General features: G+C 35.3%; 1 protein-coding gene across 1 annotated transcript in view; it reads right to left on the reverse strand.

Annotated features, from left to right (window-relative positions):
- The window catches only part of mapk1 (mitogen-activated protein kinase 1), a 64,274-nt gene that overhangs the window by 26,721 nt on the left and 14,668 nt on the right, over positions 1–22,885 (reverse strand). The window contains 1 exon segment of the mRNA NM_182888.2: positions 2,316–2,498. Within this exon segment, the coding sequence (NP_878308.2) occupies positions 2,316–2,498 (183 nt within the window).

Below are 22,885 nucleotides of genomic sequence, written 5' to 3' on the forward strand. Positions count from 1 at the left end.
TACAACTTTTATTGATACCACTTATTGGTTCGGTACTTCTCTTATTGGTACTTATTATAGTGATTTTTTTAATGAAAACAAAAAACAAATTGAACAGAATTAACAACACTTTATTTTATTATTACGTTTTTAATGAATTTTATTATTACATTTAATTCAATGTTATTTTTTTCTGTAAAAAAAAAAAAAAAAAAATGTACAATGGTTCTTTTGGAGAAAAATCAACATGTTTGACTCTTCTGGCAGAAGTCGGGATCATTCTTGGTTTATTGTGCTCCCTGCAGTAGAAAAAACCCTCTTTGAGTTGCAAAATGCAGTTTAATGTTTATGCTTTTTCATTAACGCATTTACATATATGAGTTAATTGTGTTTTTGGAGTTAACTGTGATTTTAATACAGTTTTGGAGCATCTCACAACATAAAAATATATATATTTTTTTTAAATATAATTTCTTAATATATTATTAGGCTATTCATAGGCTAAATTTGCAAATACCGCTGATGTAAAGACAATTTTAATGTTTAAGTTATTAGATTACTGCAGACTAAACACACTGCTTTCATTGTAACCGAATGTTTTTGCTTGTTTATTAATATTATACTAATTAAGGTGATTGACTGCTGGCATAACAATGTGGATGATGGAACGTTACCATTAGTAGCTAGACAGTCAAAAACGTTTCATTACTTTTCATTGCTGTTAATGCACTTTTGAAAGATACTTTTGACATAGCCACACTGCTTGCGTTTCTGCTTATACAAAAAAACTTGCTACGTTTGTTGCTACAGGCATTGTTGCTGTTCACTCTGGAAATACAACCTGTTTGTTTTCACTCCGCAAGCTAACGAGTTGTCTGTGCGCGCAAGTCGGTGTGGAATGCGGCAATATGATGTCATTGTGGAGTTTGTGGAGGTTTGTCGAGGCTTTGGGTGCGAGCGGCATGATTTCGGCTAGCAGAGTGCTTTTTTTTTTTTGACTCGAGTGAACAGTGCGCGTATAAGACAAAAACGAACCAGACAGTAATGTGTGAATTTTGGAGTGGGTTAAATCTAAAAAAAGAAGAAAAAAAATCTGTATTTTTTAGTGTACTTTTTTGTTTTTTGTTTTTTATTCCTTTATGCCATAATAAAAATATTTGTAGAGCAACCCATGTTCTGTTGTCATCAGGGCTTAATTTGTGCCGGAACACGCCGGATCTGGCACATCTGAAATCTGATCCGGCACCTCATTTTACCAACCCCCTCCTCGCTCACCCTTCTCCCCCATCCACTGTTCACTTTCACTTTGTTTCGCGACTCCCCAACACTCTTCACTTTCGTCCGCAACAACCAAACCCTGCCCCAGCTCTTAACTTACATCCTTGACACCCCTTCGCTATCCAACGGTCAACAAAATAAATTATAAAAATAATAAAAAATAATTACTTTAAAAATACTGAATGATAGTAGTGATATGACGTAGTTCTAGAAACTTTCTCTTTCTGTTTATCGGACTGATTTTACAGTCAGATTCATTTGACCGCCCCACAATATCACAACGGTGAACGGGGCAAGTATAAAAGCCTCGTCCGTTTCGCGAGGTGCACATGCAGTCAGTGGAGGTGCATGATGTGGCAAAAGTATAAATCCAGCTTTAGCGCGAGCTTCCGCCGAGTGCGCATGCACAGCCGAGAACTGTGAAGGCTTTCATACTTAATCCGCTCGCCGAAACACAAGCATTTCTCATGCGAGTTTGCCAACTGTGCAGACGAATATCAAATATAGTAAATTAGAAAAGGTTGGGCAGTTAAACTATGCTACTATAAGTAATGCTAATTCAGCAATAATTCTCCAGTACTGATAGCAGAACCGTTAATGTCATTGCTTATCGATACTTCTGTCTATTATAACGTAGCACCAATACTGATAATGTACCGAATTTCGGTACCCATCCCTATGCCTTATAACTTTCTAATATATTTTCTATTCTGCCTTTATTTATTTATAAATAAAAAAAAATCACTTTCTAATCACAATAACTTTATCATCTAAATTTTTCATCTAAACAACATGTATATATATATTTATTCAGCTTCCATTCTATTCTATTTTGCCTTAAAATCTAACCTATCAACAAAACCTCTCTCTCCAGTGTGCGTCTCTGTGATATATACTATATATTGATTACTTCTATTGTCCACATTTGTAAGTCTCTTTGGATAAAAGCATCTGCTTAATGATTAAATGAGTTAACGTTCCAATATTGGTCACTTCATGTCCAAACATTCCACTGCTTCTGCAGTCTCAACATCTTCACAATGCTTTTGAAAGGATACACGTCTTTCATCTGGTCGATGGTGGGCGTGCGGATGATGTCGTTGATACCGATGATGTTTTCATGCTTGAAGCGGAGCAGGATTTTAATCTCACGCAGTGTGCGCTGACAGTACGTCTGGTGCTCAAACGGGCTGATCTTCTTGATCGCCACACGTACTTTATTGTCACGGTCATATGCTGAACTGAAAACAAAAGAGAGAAAAAAAAATGTGTCAGATCAATCATGACTCTTTCTTGTTTACAAAAGACAGCTTAGTGCAAGCTAGTTAAAGGAATAAAGTGTCAGGTGACTTAATACAAAAAGTACACACTATGAAAAGTGGCAAAGACAATCTGAAATCCCTTTTGCGCACTTTTGGAAGGATTGGCTTAAAGAAATGGGCTAAACACTTGCAGGACTGAAGAAGACAAAATGGGTTCTAAAATTGTCCTTACTCATTTTCACAAAATTAAAATGGTTTGAGATGATCTCACTTTGTTTGTATTTGTCATAGATTATAAAAAAAATAATTAGTGTACAACAAGAACTTAAAAGGCAACTATGATCTTCATATGAATTGGGGTTCACAAAACAATAGTTTATGTAACTTAAATAAAATAAACGTTAACAAAAAAAAAGTTTAAGTCTAAAATTAAAACAACAATAGACAACAAAGGAATAGAGGTGGACAAATGACTGAATAAACAAATCCATAGATATGGATGGATGAATGAAATGAGTAGAGAGATGGGTGGATAAACTAATGAATAGTGTGATGAATGAATCAATGAAAAAAATTTAAAAGAGATGGACAAGTTAATGAATAGAGAGATGGATGGATTAATAATTGAATGAAGGAATGAATGAATAGAGAATGAAAAATGAATGAAAAAATGTAAAGGTGGACAAATGAATAATAGAAAAGATGAATAGAGAGATGAACGATTGAATGACTAAATAGGGAGATGAGTGAATGACTGAATGGAGAGATGGACAAATTAATGAATGAAATGAATAGAGATGAATGAATGAATGAATAAATGTAAAGAGGTGGACAAATGAGTAAATGAAAAGATGAATAGAGAGATGGATGAATGGATGGATGAATAATGAGATGGATGGATTGATGAATGGAGAGATGGACTAATGAATGAATGAATAAAAGAATGGATAGATGGACAAATGAATGGAGAGATGGACGAATAAATTAATAAATAGAGAGATGGACTAATGAATGAATAAATAAAGAGATGGACAAATAAATGGAGAGATGATGGACTAATAAATGAACGGACTAATTATGAATGGAGCAATGAACGAATGAATGAACGAATGAATGAATGAATGATAAAATAACTTCCACTGAACTCAAACTGAGTTGAATGAACTTGGCATGTGTAGTTTGCATGTGCATGCTCTGCACTGCTATGCTGACACACTGTTACTGCTAAATTTGTCAGTTTCACAATCATGCAGAATCTGTACCAACTGCTCGTGCACAGCACAAACCAAACCAATAAACAGGTCACAATTCAAGACCAAACATGCACAATTACATTAATGATGCGGCTCCACACATCTGGGGTTTCATTTATGTGCGAGTGTATTTTAAAGGAGTCATGAACTTAGAGAATAGAATTGACAGGGGTTCTTCGTCCTGTTTTGACTACTCTCTTCTGAATAACCTATTTGAATATGTGTGGCGTATTGTAGACTCAGACATAAACACCCACTGGCGTAAGAGTTTGCATATTTAAACACTATAAGGCTTAACTTCTAAGACTAGCTTTCAAAGTTCAACAGGACAGCTGTGTGCCACTCATGTAAACTTCTGCATGTATGTTTGACAGCAACCATCCTTCACTGATGGATACTGCTGAGATTTAAGATTAGGAGATTTGGATTTAGATTTAAACACATATAAACACTTGATCTGTAATAACAGACAAAGCAACACGAACACGTAAAAAAAAAGGAACTCACTTGTGTGATGCAACATTAGCACAGCATCATATTTTACTTTCAATCTTTCTGTAGACTGTATAACACTGCCGTAATTAGCAGTAGATTTAAAAATATATACAGTAAAAATGCATAACCTGGTTAAAGGAAAGTTTCCTTAATTTAAAATGAATAACCGTAAGTGGACTTTCCCAGAATTCCCTGCATAACACTTCCTTTCTAGTTAACATTAATGTTTGTTTGTTTTTCTCAGCAGTGATGATTTCAGCTTCATGTTAAATATAATGTTGATAAATAATTTTTACCGCATTACTCTAGTGCCATGTGCAGTTCTGGCCCGTCCAACTGGCAATATAGGCGGTCACCTAGGGCCTCGCATTTCTTGGAGGGCCTCATGAACGCTGCTCTTGTATATTTAATGTGAACATAAGTGCGAGAACAAGCACGCACATACAAATCATTAACAATACGCGATGCACAAACCCCATTCAATTCACAACGCCGGTAAAAAAATAACCTCCAAATTTCATTAAAATAATATCTCTGTATAATTCATATGACAAATAACTGAAAGCGATAATAAATGCACAACAACAGTATGAATAAAAGCTGTAAATATTAGAAACATACCCAGCAGCACCACACGCTAACATCGCCCATGTACACAGCTTCCACAAATCTCTCCAAATTGTTCACGTTGGATATAAAGCCGAAAAAGTGTGTTAAAGTCTTAAGTAATGTAACGTCACAAGTGTTTTTGCTATTTTTAATCGATCTCAATCAAATTTTAATTTAAAATGAAATGGGTTCCAAACAGCGTCTTTCCAGAGCCGAAAAGAAAGAAAAGAAAAGCAAAGAAGAGAAGCAAGCTCAAAGTAAAGGTATGTTCTGCTGTGCATTAGGGTTGTAACGGTATGAATTTTTTACGGTATGATAATCGTCTAAAACAATACGGTTTCGCGGTATACGGTATGTTACAAATGTTACAAAATAATAGAACAGTGAAGCAAATTTGACTTTTTCCAAATAATATATTTTCAGTTACTATAAACAACACCACTTACAATGAAAATAATAAATAATGTGTCAAAGTCCAAATAAAGTCCAAATAAACATGGTGCAAATCCTCAGTAAAAAATAGATATAAATATTTACTATACTATAAATAGTTACATAACGAAACTAGATTCAATATGGAACATCCTTAGGTTTTATGTGCCAGCATGGATATGGTTGTCTGTGGATATGGATTTGGATATGGTTGTCTGCAATGCAGACAAACAGCTGCACCTTCATTTGCGTCTTTTGAAAACAGCAAGAGCAGCAGTTCGTCTTTACTGTGTCACTGTTTTGTCATGTTTCTGTGCTGCTGTGCATGCAAAAGTACTTAGTATGAGAATTGTTTCATGCAAAACTTTTTTTTTGCATTTTATTTAGCCGCGCATAAAATGTATGCCTATCTCTCATTCCGTGTTGTTCAAAAAGCTCACTGTTGGTCCACAAACAAAAGCGAAACCTATGCTTATTGGTTGTGATATAGCGAGTTTGAACCAATCTGGGCATGGAGGAGGGACAGTGCATCAATGTATCATGTCTGGTTTGTCCGGAGACACAGTGACGAGCGTTTCTTTGTCAAATCAGCGTTGTCAAATTTTGATGACGTAACCGCACTGATTCCGGAGCCTCTGAAAGTCCGCGAATGTTATGTACAGCACTGGAAAGCTGAGATTCTCTTCTTTATGCCAATCTTTGAATTGTATGAATCGGATCAGCGGATCAAAAGTTATTAAACATTTAAGAGCAATACTTATTTTTAGCCGCGGGCGGCTGTCTCTGTCTTTAAGGGTTAAAACCGTTGATATGCAATTGTTCATGGTATGATAATCGTGCATGTTCAAATCGTGGTAGACCGTCATACCGGTATATTGTTACAACCCTACTGTGCATAATACATTATTTAGTAGTGCAGTATTAAGACTTGTTTAAATAAATGCACTGATGCCCATGATTACAGAAATACTTGTGATACGTGAGGAAAAATTAGGCCACATTTTGCATGTTACATTAAATAATCAATTAAATATCTCTCCCACTAATTCACCCTGCTGAAATAACACGTTTCCCCCTTATTTTGTCAAAATCACAATTTTCCCACTGTCCAACATCTAATGCAGTTTTGTTTGTGTAAATCTCTGTGTAAAACAAGCTCAAATGTCTCCTATTTCTAGTTAGCTGTGCATATATTTGTGTTATTCATTTACAAAAATGCATTTGATTCATGTTTTATTTGTGTATGTCATTCTTATATACTTGCATACATGCTTTCTGGCCTGCAAACTTATTTGTTTAAATCAGAGTAAATATTTTTACATATGAATAACAGGTTAAATGTTACAGTTAATAAAAATGTATCTTAAATATTAAAATTGAACGTAATAAAACTGTGAACAAAAGTGCGAGGACGAGCGCGTACATACAAATCAAAAACAATGCGCAAAGCACAAACCCCATTAAACACGATACAATTCACAACAACTATAAGAAAAAAAAAATAACCTTCACATTTCAATGAATAGCTGTGTATAATACATACATGACAAATAGCTGAAAGCAATAATAAATGCACAACAGCCGTATGATTAAAAGCTGTAAATATCAGAAACATACCCAGCAACACCACACTCTATTTTGCACAACACCGCCCGACATTGGCTACTGGGCGAACTAAAATGACGTAACATATTTCTAGACAGACTCCACTTATCTCTCCCAATTGCTTACGTTGGATATAAGGCGAAAAAGTGTCTTAAAGTCTTATTTAATGTAACGTCACAAGTGTCGTTGCTATTTTTAATCAATCTTAATGAAATTTTTGAAATTTTAATGGCATGCCGTCCAAATCGGAGTAAATATTTTTACATATGTATGACAGGTTAAATATGTTACAGTTAATAAAAATGTATACACTTAAATATTAAAATTGTATTTTGTGTTTTTCTCAGTTTTTACACCAGTGGGCCCAATTGTCAAACATTGGTGTATTGACAGTGACTACGTTTACATGGACATCAGTAATTAAGACGGATAAGATTAAGGCGTTTACATGAGTTGCTTTTTGAAATGTTTCTTTCATGATCCCGGGTTCATGAAATTTGGGTGTTTCATATCTAATTTGTCAACTTTAACTGCAGTTTGGCACTTTCACTTTTATTCAGAATCATTTCCTGCATGCCCCCGTGACAAACAAGACACAGGATGCAACTATGAACTGCTGGAAGAGTGTTGTTTTAATGCAAGTTCATACCACATGCTGAATGTACCAAATAAAAAAAAAACCTCTGCAATACAATGCAGGTGTCTATGGTCTGCACTGACTCGGTAGGTGTGTGTGTGTGTGTGTGTGTGTGTGTGTGTGTGTGTGTACTATCCTTTCGCAAAACACCGCGAAAAGTCTTATCATGGCGGTAATAGTTAGATTAAGGTGTTTACACGTCTGTACTGCACTTTAATAATGTGACTAAAATCGGCATACTCCACGTCACAAAAATCGCTGCCTACTTGGTTGACTATTAATCAGAGTATTGTCTTAATCGCTTTAAAATCGAATTATTGATGTCCAAGTAAACGTACTGACTGTAAATATGGTAGTTTACCATAAATAAAAAATAAAATAAATAAAAAGTTTATTTTTGTGGTTTCCACTATATTTTTAACAATAAACTTTTGGCAATTACAGCTGCCCTTCTTACTGTAAATTGTATGTTTCTTTTGTTTTTTGTTTTACAGTTTAGACTTGTTCCTTGTTTGTACGGCACAACTCTACATCAAACACAAGTGAACTAATATGAAGTAAACTAAAACGAAGTGAACAAATGGTTCTTACTGGCGTGGTCTGGAAGTTAAAAAAAATAATAAAGTACATCCACTTTTTCCCTAATGCTGGGACCAAAAAGAGGGCAGCTGTAGGACTGCGCTTTCCCACATCTTGACTCTGCACAGCATCTTTTCCTCAGAGTATCTTTTTTGTTTGCGTTCCACAGTCCACACTTATTTTGGTCTAATTGGCTTCCATGGAAGCAGTTATGCTAATAACTAAAGCTGATTTGCAATGTTTTCATTTGCACAGTAACATGCATTGTCCAATTTAGGCTTATTTCAAAGGTGGGCAATTCATTTTTCCAAGGGGCCACATTAGACTCTGGGGCGGTTTTAGAGGACAAGACCAATACAGTTAATTTGTTAATAAAATAAATAATAATAATTCTGTTAAATTTTCAATAAACGTTCATAAAAACTCTAAATAAAAAAGAATAAATTTTACACACAAAAAAAAATATTTTAAAAACCAGCATCATAATATCAACTTCATATAAATGCCAAAGCGTTGTTTGATTGATTGCTTCATCTTAGTTCATTTTTATTTATTTATTTATTCCTTCATTCATTCATTTATATTTTTATGTTTAGTGAGAGAATTCTAGCCTGTGTTGGGCTGAACAAGTGTACTGATGTCAGGCTGAATGTGAGGTGGATATGTGATGTAATGATCATCACTGTGAGAGGATCTGTATATGGAATTGTTAATCGTTAATCTGAGGTAATTAGTCTACCTTTATTACTGTTTACATCCATACAAAGTGTGAAGCAGCCTGGTTGGTTCACTCGCGGCTCTCTGGAAAACGGGAGCGTGACATACCGTATGTGCATCCCTTCCTATTTGCGCACTGACCCGCGCGTATCCACTTGAAATAACGAAACTGACTGTTTCGTTATTTCTGGCAAATATCAGACCTGTTCAAGGCCCTGTTTGCAGCTGAATTTAAATGAAACAAAAATTTCAAATGCGCTGATCAATCTGCATTTGATTTGCACCAATAAAAACATCAGTGGTGCGCTTTGAAAACACGTACACACGCTGACATGCACGCACACTAACACTCACGCTCGCACCCACACACTCGCGCTGCCATTCACGCACAGACTCACGCTGACACGCTCGCACGCACACACTCACGCTGACACGCTCGCACGCACACACTCACGCTGCCACGCTCGCACGCACACACTCACGCTGCCACGCTCGCACGCACACACTCACGCTCTCGAGCTGACATCTATGCTCGCACGCACAATGACACTCATGCTCACACCTATGCACGCTAGCTCACATTCAGTGTCACTCAAGCTCGCAGACTCGCATTCATGCAAACATCCATGCTTGCACTCTTGCATGCACTCTCGCACACACTCACCCTTGCATGCACACTGACACAAACACACTCACACACGCTGACACTCACCCTTGCACACTCACTCACGCTAGCAGACTCTCAAACTTACGATGACACTCAAGCACGCACGCACACTCGCGCTTACACTCATGCTTGCTGACACTCATGCTCGCATGCAATCACGCCGACACTCGCACACTCACTCTCACACACACGCTGACACTCATGCACTCTAGCACTCACACGCACCCTCGCTGACACTTACGCTTGCACACTCGCGCTCGATCCCACACTTGCACGCATGCTTACACGCACATGCATGCTCACACGCACTTGCTCAAACACACACGCCGACACCCACTCTCGCAGACACTCACACTTACGATGACACTCACGCTTGCATGCACACTGACACTTAGACACACGCTGACATCCACCCTCGGACACTCGCAAACACTCACACTTACGATGACACTCACGAACGCACGCTTGCGCTAACAAGCTCACACTCATGCTTGCTGACACTCACGCTCGCATACACTCACGCTCACACGCATGTTGACACTCGCACACACGCTGACACTCATGCACTCTAGCACTCACGCTTGCTGACACTCACGTATGCTCACATGCACGCTCACACACTTGCATGCATGCCTGCACGCACACGAACATGCATGCATGCTTACACGCACGTAGGTACGCATGCGCGCACACACATGCACACTCACACGCACTTCTAAATGCTAATAATTGACTGACCACTGTAAATATGCTGATTATTATTATTTATTATTAAGGCTTTATCCTAAAATGTTGATTGTTAAATGTAGTTTATTCAGATTTTCTTTTTATTATTACTATTTACTCTGCTTACTGTGTTTTATGTTACATACGTTAGAGTTTTTTTTATGTAAACTTTAAACATGTAACATTTGCCATGCTATTAAAGCAATGTTTAAATTAGAGAGAGAGAGAGAGAGAGAGAGAGAGAGAGAGAGATGCAGAGATGGAGAGACTTTGAAAAAAGCAAAAGAGAGAGAGAGAAAGAGGCTGGTTTCCACAGAGACGGGGGGCAGTCGAGACGTTTGTGGAGAGCAGTTATGCAACAGGCTGTTGCGATGGTGATGTGAAGGAGGAGGAGGAGGAGACGAACTGAACGCTGCTACTGAGTTTACACAACGCTCAATCTGACAATGCCAGATACCCTCGCTGCCAAAGAGGAGGAGAAGAAAAGACCGTCATGCCAGAAAATAATAAAGATCTCTATAAATAAAGCAGGATCTGCATGAAAATGTTGCGAGCAGAATGGCTGGAGAGCTGCATGTGAACATGTCGAAGACTGAATATCAGGAGAAGCTTGCACAGATGTAAAACAACAACACAAATCTCTGTGTTTAAGTGTTCTGCATGAACTGTAGCTGAAGGTTTGAGAAAACATCCATGCAAGGCTTTAGTACAGTGATTTAAATGTTATATGCTGTATAAATTATATGTTTATGCTTAAATTAAATGCTTTATAATTTATAAATAACTCAGATTAAATTAGTAAATTGAGTTATTTATTTAATTTAAATTTAATTAATTAAAATTAAAATGTTTATTTTAAATCATTTTATTTAAATCATTTAATTTGAATTATTTAAATAAAATAAAATTACATTAAATAAAATAAATAAATTAAAATAATAAAATTGAATAGAATAAAAAATATATAATAATAAAATAAAAAAACTAATTTATTTAAATATTTGAAATGAAATTGTTGTAGTTTAACTTGTTTGGTCTTTACAATTTGGGCAAAAACATGGATGACGATTTTGCCAATCTCTTTAAAGAATGTGTCCAGGTAAAAATTAAACAAAAAACTAACAACAATAAATAATTAAAACATTTTAAAGACTATAAACTTGGACTGAGCGATATGGCAAAAATGCTATCTCTATTAATTAATTTTCATAGTGAACAATAACAAAACATATTTTGACATCAGTTGATTTCAAGCTTTCAGATTTAAAAAAAGTAGTCCAACAATGCCTGAAGCCACAATTTAGAGAGTCCATCAAATAACATAACCTATTTTTGGTGACCGATAATTTTTGGCGGCTTGACTGCCAACTGTAATTAAAACAAGTGGAAGAAGAATTGTTCGGAGACATGGGAAGTCAGCATTGCTTTTATAAATGTACTGCAACAAAGGTTTTGTTTCCATTTCCCCACTATGAGGGCGCAGCGTGTGGATTACTGTGGTCTGCCAACACGCGACAAAAATACATTTGTAAGGAACATTTTTTACTCGAGAGCTTTTCACATCTGGATATGGTGAAATCCAGATTTGATATAAATAAATAAATAAATAAATAAATAAATAAATAAATAAATAAAAAAAATTAATGTTAAATTGTATGCTAGCGTTCATGTTCAACTAATATTACCTCAAATGCAGACATTTCTCAAGCCAAAAATATCAACCATAATGTGTTTTACCATATTTTAGTAAAATAAAATCAGCATGCATTAAAAGGAATACCATCATGTATAAATATGTCACAATTATTATTTTTTTATTTAGGCTGAAATGTAACCCATACCAGCTTTCAGTTTCATAAGTTCACCCATTTAGATTGTGTTATGCAACAGGGCATTATTGGCATTTTACAAGTCTATTTGTGCCTTCATAAGATCCCTTTAGCAGGCGTCTACCATAAAGATGTGTAAAGAAAAACGAGATGCATCTATTTCAATGCACCTTCTGAGGGCGAAGGCGTTTCTAAGACTCGACGAAAAAGGGCCCGGGATACCACAAGGTTGGATAATCCTCTCTTTTCTATTCCTAACCCAGAACGCCTGCACATTTTACAGCTGTGCCAGTAAGAGGCTTTTCACATTTTCTAAAGCTGAAAATCTTAAAGACATTAACAGGGTTGAACGCTTTCACCATTCTTTAGAGGCTGAACAAGAGGATCAAACAGGCCTTATTGCACAAAACTAGATTTCTGCATTTGGAGAAGGAAATGTGAAGGGTGTTTACCAAGTCATCATTATGATTCTAGCCGTTGTTAAAGCGTTGAAATGTTATGAATGATTTGACCAATTCAATTAAGTGCAACGGTCGGGTCTCATTTTCTCCACACACACATTAATTGAGAAAACTAACAAAGCAAGCTTGGTAATTGATTATATGCTGAACCCATCCATTCGCATTCATTCAACTCATTTTAACAGCAGACTTTTGGCAGTAAACTACATTACCCATGATGCACATAGTGTAATTAATGAATTTAAAAACAAAAATACCACACACACACACACACGAAAAGGACCACCAACACTGCATGTTTTAGATGTCTCCTTTGTGTGTCAAACCCTTGGTGCAAAATACAAGGGTGTTTGGGGGGTCTGCCCTTTGATAATTAAGAAATAGGCCCCATTTACGCTGTCAGGTCTTGATGCCCAATTCCGATTTGTTGCTTGATTTTTTTGTCTGTCCGTTTACACGTTTTTTAATTGTGACCTATATCAGATGTCTTTACACTTGCCAAACAATTTACAACGTTGAGCAGGCGTAAAGGCGAGTTCTAGCATCTGTGCCACACTAACCACAATGAAAGGAATTGTCTTGCTTTTAGCTCTGCGAAATATGCGAAGTTCGCTCAACTTTAAAATGATTTTGAGGTGGAGGGAAAGGACAGTCATTGCAGCTTGCACCTATATGGTTTATATATACAGTATATATATATATATATATATATATATATATATATATATATATATATATATATATATAGTTGAAGTCAGAGTTATTAGCCCCCCTGAATTATTATACCGCTTATTTATTTTTTTCTCTAATTTCTGTGTCACGGTGAGAAAAGATTTTCAACACATTTCTAAAAATAATAGTTTTAATAACTCATCTCTAATAACTGATTTATTTAATCTTTACCATGATGACAGTAAATAATATTTTACTAGATATTTTCCAAGACACTTCTATACAGTTTAAAGTGACATTTAAAGGCTAAACTAGGTTAATTAGGTTAACTAGGCAGGTTAGGGTAATTAGGCAAGTTATTGTATAACAGTGGTTTGTTCTGTAGACAATCGAGAAAAAACATAGCTTAAAGGGGCTAATCATTTTGTCCCTAAAATGGTGTTTAAAAAATAATAACTGCTTTTATTCTAGCCGAAATAAAACAAATAAGACTTTTTTCAGAAGAAAAAATATTATCAGACATACTTTGAAAATGTCCTTGCTCTGTTAAACATCATTTGGAAAATATTTAAAAAATAAGAAAAAAATTTGAAGGGGACTAATAATTCTAACTTCAACTGTATATAACTGATGATTTTAATCAGGTGTGTTTGGTTTAGGAGAATGTAAAATGTGTAGCATGGTTTGCATGGTTTCCCCCACAGTCCAAAGACATGCGGCACAGGTGAATTGGCTAGGCTAAATTGTCCGTAGTGTATGAGTGCGTGTGTGTGAATGTTTCCAAGAGATGGGTTGCAGCTGGAGGGGTATCCGGTGTGTAAAAATGTGCTGGATAAGTTGGCGGTTCATTCCACTGTGGCGACCTCAGATTAATAAAGGGACTAAGCCGACAAGAAAATGAATGAATGAATGAATGAAAAAAACAATATGAAAAGAAACATTTAAATTCACAGCACTCATAAAACTACGGACAAAAAGTAGCAGGATTGTTTAATACTGCAGCGGAATTTCTGATGAATTTAGGAACTCTTTACAACCCCACGAGTCAACACATGATTTTTAAAAATGATCAATCATCATAGAGCAAATGCTTTTGGACTTTTTGATGCACTCGATACCACCAGCTCACACATAGTAAAACTACACACTACACGCACACCCTCAGCAACCATGCACATAAAAACAAGCACTCTCCCAGCTCTCACTGCTGTCTTTCTCTGCCGTTTCTGACACTCCTCCTCCCATCCAGGCTGGCGCACGTGACGGAGGATTGACGTCCTTGGCAGAAGGGTTGCCATGGAGACTGGCACCATGGCAGAGTTTGGCACAAATGCGCAGCCCAGTCAGTACTAGCCACACAGCCTGCATCAAGCAGAGCGTGTGTGTGTGTGTAGGCATGTGCGAGTGTGTGCATGTACCGACTAATATTTGTGTGTACATTTGTATGCACAAGGTCTTGAGGGTGGAGAAAATAAAGTGTATCTGGATTCCTCACTGCATGTACAATACAGTTATCCAAGCATGGTGAAAAGAAGAAAAATAAGACAAATCAGGTTAATTTGAGGAGAGTTCTTACAATGCATTATTAAAAAAACTGAAAATTTCTAAATGATTATGACAATTTTTAACCCCCAGATATATTTATATAAAAAAATAATAATAATAAAAAATAAACAACAACAATAGAAGAAATAAAATAAAATGCCAACCAACCATAACAATTGTTTATACACCAAACTAAAAGCCTGGTCTTGATGTCACATGAGATGTCACACAGCAGAGAAAAATGTCAAAATTAACTATCATCCAGTATGCAGGGAGTATACATTTCCATATATTCAAGGAGAGAGCCCCACATTTTATAAAAGTTTTTAGAAGAACCCTTCAAACAGTGTCTGATTTGTTCCAGTTTTATGAAGAGAAAAATGTCATTAATCCACATAGAGTGAGTAGGTGGAGCAGCTGACTTCCAATGTAGTAAAATACGGCGTCTGGCCAGTGTACAATAATATTCTAAAATGTGTGATATTTGTAAATTTTTGAAAATTTCTATAAATAAAGTTGGGGAAAAAAATGAAAATTTCTGAAATCAATTGTTTTGTGTGTCAGGTATGCACAGAGAAAACAATCTGAAACATTAAAGGGGTTTTTGAAGATGAGTTTTTATGCAGTGTGTAACACAGCTCGAAGTGAATGAAAACATCCAGCTGAGGTTTAAATCTGAAAGTGTGCCGTGTTTGAAACCATTGATTCTTTACCGAAATAGTCAACTCAGAGTCCAATGAATGAATCGTGGTGGGTTCGGATCTTTTGCTTGAATGTGTTGACGTCCATAAAGTACATTAGGGCTGTGCAATTAATCAAAAATTCAGTTTCAATTTCGAATTTGGCTTTTAACGATTATGAAAAAACATTACTGGAGATAAAACGATTACTGCATCATATGAAGCCCCTTTCCAGTTGTACACATTTGTTGCTCTGCAAAGCTCAGCTTCACGTGAACATTACTAAAAGTATACACTGTAATGTAACTATTGAAGCATGGGATGCGCATCATTCATTGATGTACATTTGAATCATTCATGTTTATAAAAGCGCGAAAGAGATCGCATGCTGTTGCGTGTGTGTGTGTGTGCGCTCAGCCACAGAGACGAGCAGAACACGCACATCTAAAGTCATCTATGCGAGTGCTTTAATGGTCAAATACATGCACATTTGTGACAAAATACGGTGTTTGGTGATTTCATATTAACCCTCATTATTAAACAAACGAGTTGAGAATCAAAAGACATGTGAAAGAGAAACCATAAATCCGAACTGTACTGCTCTTAAAGTGACAGCGTGCAATATTCCTGCTGCCGACAGTTCCTGCTAATCAAAAAACAAAAGGAGAAAATCCCTCACTGCTCAATTAAAGGACTTTTGTAGCTTTAATTAAAGTCTTTTCCTTATACTAGCTATGTTTCCATCTAAAAATGTGAATGAACTTTATGCGCAACACTGAATTATCGCACAAAAGCAGTGAACGCGCGGTGGCATTTGAAAGTGTCGGCACGGAGCACAGACGATCTTGATTCTGGAGGTCATTAATATTATAATAACACTAATACTTTAACGGTAAGGCATTTTAGAGTGACCAAAACAACATTTCAGATGGTTTACAATGTGCTCAGCTGGCTGGTTTGTCCATTCAGTCACATTTTTATCATCACATGATCTCATATCAAAATGACTTTAACGCGCATACTGGACTGGACATACTGGTAAAACTGTTTCCATCGCAGTTTATGCGCATCTTTTCTTATAAAATAAAAAGTTATCCAACTCAGTATGCGCATTTTCAAAATGTATGTGCATCATGACGTTTCCATTAACCTGTTTATGCGCATATGCAAAATGCGCATAAAAATTGCTGGATGGAAACATAGCTACTAGTGATGCTTAAAGCAGTTTATTTCATTTTTTTTTATTGTATTTATTTCCCTCTTCTTATTTACAGGGAGGAAATTAACTGTGTTTATTAAAGTCAGAATTATTAGCGCTCCTGAATTATCAGCAGGCCTTTGCCCCCTATTTCTATTTAAGAAAAAGAAGATTTTTTTCATCACATTTCTAAACATAATAGTTTTAATAACTCATCTCTACTAACTGATTTCTTTTATCTTTGCTATGATGACAGTACATAATACTTGACTAGATATTTTTAAACATACTAGTATTCAGCTTAAAGTGACATTTAAAGGCTTAATTAGGTTAATTAGGCAATTTGAGCACTTAATCAAGTCATTGTAAAAAAGTAGTTTCTTCTGCAGACAATCAAAAAATATTGCTTAAGGGGGCTAATAATATTGACCTATAAGTAGGTTTAAAAAAATTAAAAACTGCTTTTATTCTAGCTGAAATAAAACAAATACGATTTTCTCCAGAAGAAAAAAAATATATAGGAAAGAATGTGAAAAATTCCTTGCTGTTAAAGATAACTTGTGAAATATTTATATTAAAAAAAAAATTTCACAGAAGGGCTAATAATTCTGACTTAAACAATGTCCAACTGCATGGGACATTGTTAGCGCCTGTTGCAGTTTATATGGACCAGTTTCTTCTTCCACTGGATCATAACATGCAAGTGTAATTAAAAGTGTTGCCTCGTTTTGTGTAGTTTGCATAATATGCGTTTAATTTTGTGTTATTAGTTGTAATCGCCCCGCGTGGCTTATAATCACGTATCTATTATAGATCAGTGCTTGTACTGCAACTCTCAGGTTAAATCTGTATGGGGCTGTTCACATATTGTGTCCAAAACCACATTGAAACGTGACGAGTGCTTCTTCCTTTACCGATTTAAATGCGTTCCTGAACTCACTATCCTTTGCCTTTTTTCTATGGCCACCATCAGCTGTTCTTGAACAAACGCTGTCAATTTTCAAAATAGTTCAACTTTTGTCACTGTGTGGATTAATTTTGTATGTTATTACTTTGGTTTAGCGTTTATAGTAGAGTAATATGCAGATGGTTAACTGCATTGCTTAATTGCATTCTTACATTGGGCTCTCGGATACTCAGTGTGTTACTTAGCTGTGTAGTTACACATCTGTTACACATAGCCGTGGTGGGCGTTTCTCTCCATCTCGTGCTGAACGCAGTTGATCAATTACAACAGACTGGGTCATCAGACCAATCAGTGCAGATTAGCATCACGCTAAGGAGGGATTTGGGAACAAATAACTTGCTGAAGATTATATTTCAGTTATATTGTGTTGAAGAATTAACTTTGTCTCTAATATTTCTCCTAAATTTCCAAAGATGCAATTTAACATTAGACCTATAAACTGAAATTGTTTTCTTACATTTTTTTTTTGCCATTTTTGGCTATTCATGATTTTTTTTTAAACATTTCTTATTGCATTTAATGTTATTTCATGCTATAATATATATTTTTTGGAAAATATATTTATGGAAATTGTGTAAAAAAAACTATCCTTATTTTTAGATTGAGTATTTATTGGATTGGTACCTACAAATCAATGCAATAATTACTTAGCAAATTGTTTCTTTCCTGTTCTTTTTTAAATTAGCATTATGTAAAAAATGTAGATATTTATTGAATTATTTTATAGACTAATAGCTGGGTCATTACATTTTGCAATATTTTTTAAGAAACATCATAAATTCAGTATATACAGTTAAAGTCAGAATTATTAGCCCCCCTGTTTATTTTATTCAACAATTTCAGTTTAATGGAGAGAATATTTTTCCAACACGTTTCTTAACATAATAGTTTTAATAACTTATTTCTAATAACTGATTTATTTTATCTTTGCCATGATGACAATAAATAACATTGGACAAGATATTTTTCAGGACACTTCTATACAGCTTAAAGTGACATTTAAAGGCTTAACTACTGTAGGTTAATTAGGTTAACTAGGCAGGTTAGGGTAATTAGACAAGCTATTGTATAACGATGGTTTGTTCTCTAGACTGTTATGTAGCTGAAATAAAACATTTTAGGGGCAATATTATTAGCCCCTTTAAGCTATTTTTTTTATTAAAAACTGCTTGTATTCTAGCTGAAATAAAACTAAACTTGTTTTATTAAAACAAATATAAATATGCATATAATAATTAATAATGCTAATAATAATAACAACATAACACAAATGCAAATTGTCATGAATAAACTGAAAAAGCCCCCTTGAGATGATGAAGGCATGCAGACAGTGGTTTTTATATTTATGTCGAAAATATTCATTTTTGTAACATTTTAATTCTTTATTTTTTTATGTGAAGATATTTGTGTGTTGCTGTAAATCCTGTGTTTATTAAGCAATGTTTCAGCGTTTGGACGCGCATAGGCGCACACCTAACACGCTCTGCGCTGGACTTTAGAGCAGATTTCAGTTGGTCAGTGGCACGGTCTGTTTCAGTTCCTCTAAATAACAATGCACTCACAATGGGCCTTAACACACCTCAGCTTTAGACCGAAACACCCACGAGTACATAAAGTGGCGCAAATGGATTTGCCATTTAAACAATGTGGTGCAAAACTTGAAAATTAGGGTTGCGCTGGTCTGAAAATAGAAACATATCTTGCGCCTTATTGCACCGAATGTATGATAGGGCCCAAGATCTGTAAAAGCCTGTGTTTTGTCTGGCAAACTGATGGCACATGCAAATGTTGAGGGTGTAATACTAATAGCCTTGTGTGCAACATAACAGTCTGTACTGTGTTCTGATAGGCCCATATACCATCAGGGATTTACACTTGTATGATTTACATGAGGAACGAGGAAATAATATTTGAGACTCACTGTATGACTATTTCCACACTGAACTCTTATAATTCATCTTTGCCTATATCCAGATTTTCATTATATAGCACCTTTAATACTGGCAGACTGAGAATCAAGTCTTAACCTGTCCCAGATATATTCAAGCACAAAACCCCTTTGCTATGCAGAAACGTTCAGTTCTCATCATCACAGACACTTTGACCTGTACAAACAGACTCCATTCGCTGAACTCAAGCTCAAGTGGACAAACAGTCATTATCGTAATTATTAAATGTAATAGCAACAATAATGAAGAGGTGCTGTTTGAAAACGAGGGCACACAAGATCTCAATTTACTCCAGCTATAGATACCAGCTTCTGAATGAGTGAGTCAACCTGCAAAAGCAAACAGCCATAGAGAGATAAGCCTTTACACCGAGTGACGCATTTAATGGTCGCAGTGACAGGAAACTCTCACCCTCAATGTAGAAAAATGACTTTAATTACTTAATAAGCTGGAGAACTGAGGCTATATTAATAAAAGCACAATATAGCATCTTGGATGTGTATAATAGTTCAATGATCTATGTTTCACAATTGTGTTTTTAAAATTGTGACTGATACCTCGATTGGTATTATCAGTAGTAATCTGTACATCTGAATGCGACACTAATTGCTTTTTTCATCCAAAATATGAATGCATTTTATGATTATCTTGACAAATGTGCTGCACAAATCATTTTTTAAATGCATTAGAAGTTAAATCAAATAGAGTAAACAATGATTTAAAAAAAAGAGATGAAACGATGAAAAAAACAAACTTAACAGGTCTAATTTGATCATGTTTGCTTTTTCTTTTTGATAAATAATTAGAAATGCATAAGGTCGCTTAATGTATTTTAAGATGATTATTTACCTAAAATTAATAATTGCTATCATTTACTCACCTTTTACTTGTCAGAAACATTTCTAAGTTTATTTCACATGAAAAGAAGATATTTTGAGAAATGTAACCATTGACTTCAATAGCATTTGTTTATTTATTTGAAAAATACAAAATCGCAAAACAATGCAGTGAAGATTCATTATATAGTTAAAGACATCAGATGCCAAAACCTCCAAGTGCTGTATGAAATTTCCATAGAAACTGAACGTTTTTCTCAGCCTCCTTTGTTTATGTTGAGATATTTTACTTTCAAGACTAGGAAAAGGACTTATTCTTTGCCATAAAATTCATATTACTGAAGATAATGAAGATTACTGAAGACACACTGGAGACTGATAAAAATACATATTTTAGAGAAACATTTCAGACGGCATTTAGAGGTTTTTGCATCTAAACTCTTCAATTGTTAAATATAATAAAAATATTGCAGATCTAGAAAAAATGTGGATATTGAAATCCAATTTGATATAATATTTTAAACTGCCAATTTGATAAAATATTTTAAATATAGTGCATTGGGTCACAAAACAGATTGTTCTCTGATATCTAAATAGTAGGTATGTGACTTGGATAAGTTCAAAAATTCTCCAGAAATAGTTTTACACGCTCATTTAGTACCCCAGAATATCCACAGAAAATAAAATAAAAAAACTAATTGACCATATTTGAAATGGTCATGAATATTAATGAGCTCTCAGCACCTGCTCTCTCACTCAGAAATAACCACACTTCATTTGTCAAAAATATGTAATTCCATTATGCCTCGTTAAATCTTTTCAACTGTCAAGAGGTTCATTTTAGCTTGCTATCTTTAATCTATCAGGAAACCCTGTTTCTCTCATTGTGTTGTGGATAAAATATAGGCTAAATTATAGCCTGCACAACACATTTCATAAATGCATAAGAAACTAAATCAAACATGGAGTAAATGTTGTCGCTGGGGCACTTCAGATCATTTTAAAAGGGCACTTTCTATTCAAGACTAAAAAGGGCATGTGCACTGCAAAGGTTGAGCTCTATGTGTGCACGTGCCTGAAAAGGAGAGATTAACTTTAAAAAAAAAAAAAAGAAAAAAAAAGTACAGGTGTAATTTGTTCAAATGAGCTTTTTCTTTCTGATAAATAACTGGAAATGCATAAAGTCGCATAATATATATTTAAAGGGATAGTTCACCCAGAATTAATTTATTTGTCTTTATTTGTTAGAAACCATTCTGAGGTTCTTTCTTCTGTTATACACAAAATATAAAAATGTAAAAAATGTTGGAAACCTGTAAACATTGATCTCAACAGCATTTGTTTTTCCTACTATAGGTGGTAATGGTTATCAGTTTCTAACATTCTTCAAAATCTTGTGCGTTCCACAGAAAAAACAAACTCATAATAAATATTTGGAACCACTTAAGTAGTAAATTTTCATTTTTGCATTAACTGTTTCTTTAACTACATTAGGTAATATCAAATAATAAAAGTTCTATAGGATAACAATCTTAAATGTGTAGTATATAAGTTGGACATCCAGTGATTGATCTAGGTATTGCACTCTTGGTTCAAAACATGCAAGTGCCGGTTGCCAGATTGACGATATCATCACAAGCGTTCCTGACTAGAGCCTAAAGGCTGATTTATACGGTGTTCTTAATAGCAAAGGCGCACGATAGAAGGAATATTTTCCATATTAAAAGGAGTTTTCATCCCAATCAACACCTGAAATTTATATTATAGAAACGGCTTCAATTTCTTGCAGCTGATAACAGAAAACTATGACAATAGTCACCTCAGGTACACCTCATGTGCATTATTTAGTTTTAAATGCTAACAATGAGAGTTTGAATGCCATGTTACATTACATTTATTGCCATACTACTGAAAGCAGCAGCAGATGGTTCACCTCAGATCTTGAAAATAAAATAAACTGTTTAGAATTGTGACTCGGTGCAAACTAACACATATCAGTAGTTCAGCATGTACATTTAATAATGTTAAAGAGGTTTAATATGTATTAATTATATTATAATCCTTACCATTTCATTGAAGTGCAGTGAGTACACTATTCTGTGCTTCTGAATGGCTGTATTTAAATTTCCTCATGTTTCGTCTGGTGCAACTAGCCAAAATGCTCATCACTGCTAATCTCGTCACATAGCGTGTTGGTAGGACACGGAGTTACAATGTAACATGCTCACCTAATGCTTACATTCATAGGGACCTATCATACACCCGGCGCAATGTGGCGCAAGATGCAACGCAATTGCTATTTGCTACTTTCACCTCAGCGCAAGGGTCAATTTGAGGCATTGCGCCACACTGTTTAAATAGCAAATGCATTTGTGATCATATGTGCACCCATAGGCGTTCTGGTCTAAAAAAGCAGGCATGTTTTGGCGCGTTGCTATTTTGAGAAACTGTAAATAGTCTGATCTTTAGACCAGAACAAAGTCGGTCTATTATCTGGCGCAAAGTGCGC

Source organism: Danio rerio, chromosome 5 (genome assembly GCF_049306965.1).
Source record: "Danio rerio strain Tuebingen ecotype United States chromosome 5, GRCz12tu, whole genome shotgun sequence".
NCBI classification, from domain to species: Eukaryota; Metazoa; Chordata; class Actinopteri; order Cypriniformes; family Danionidae; genus Danio; species Danio rerio.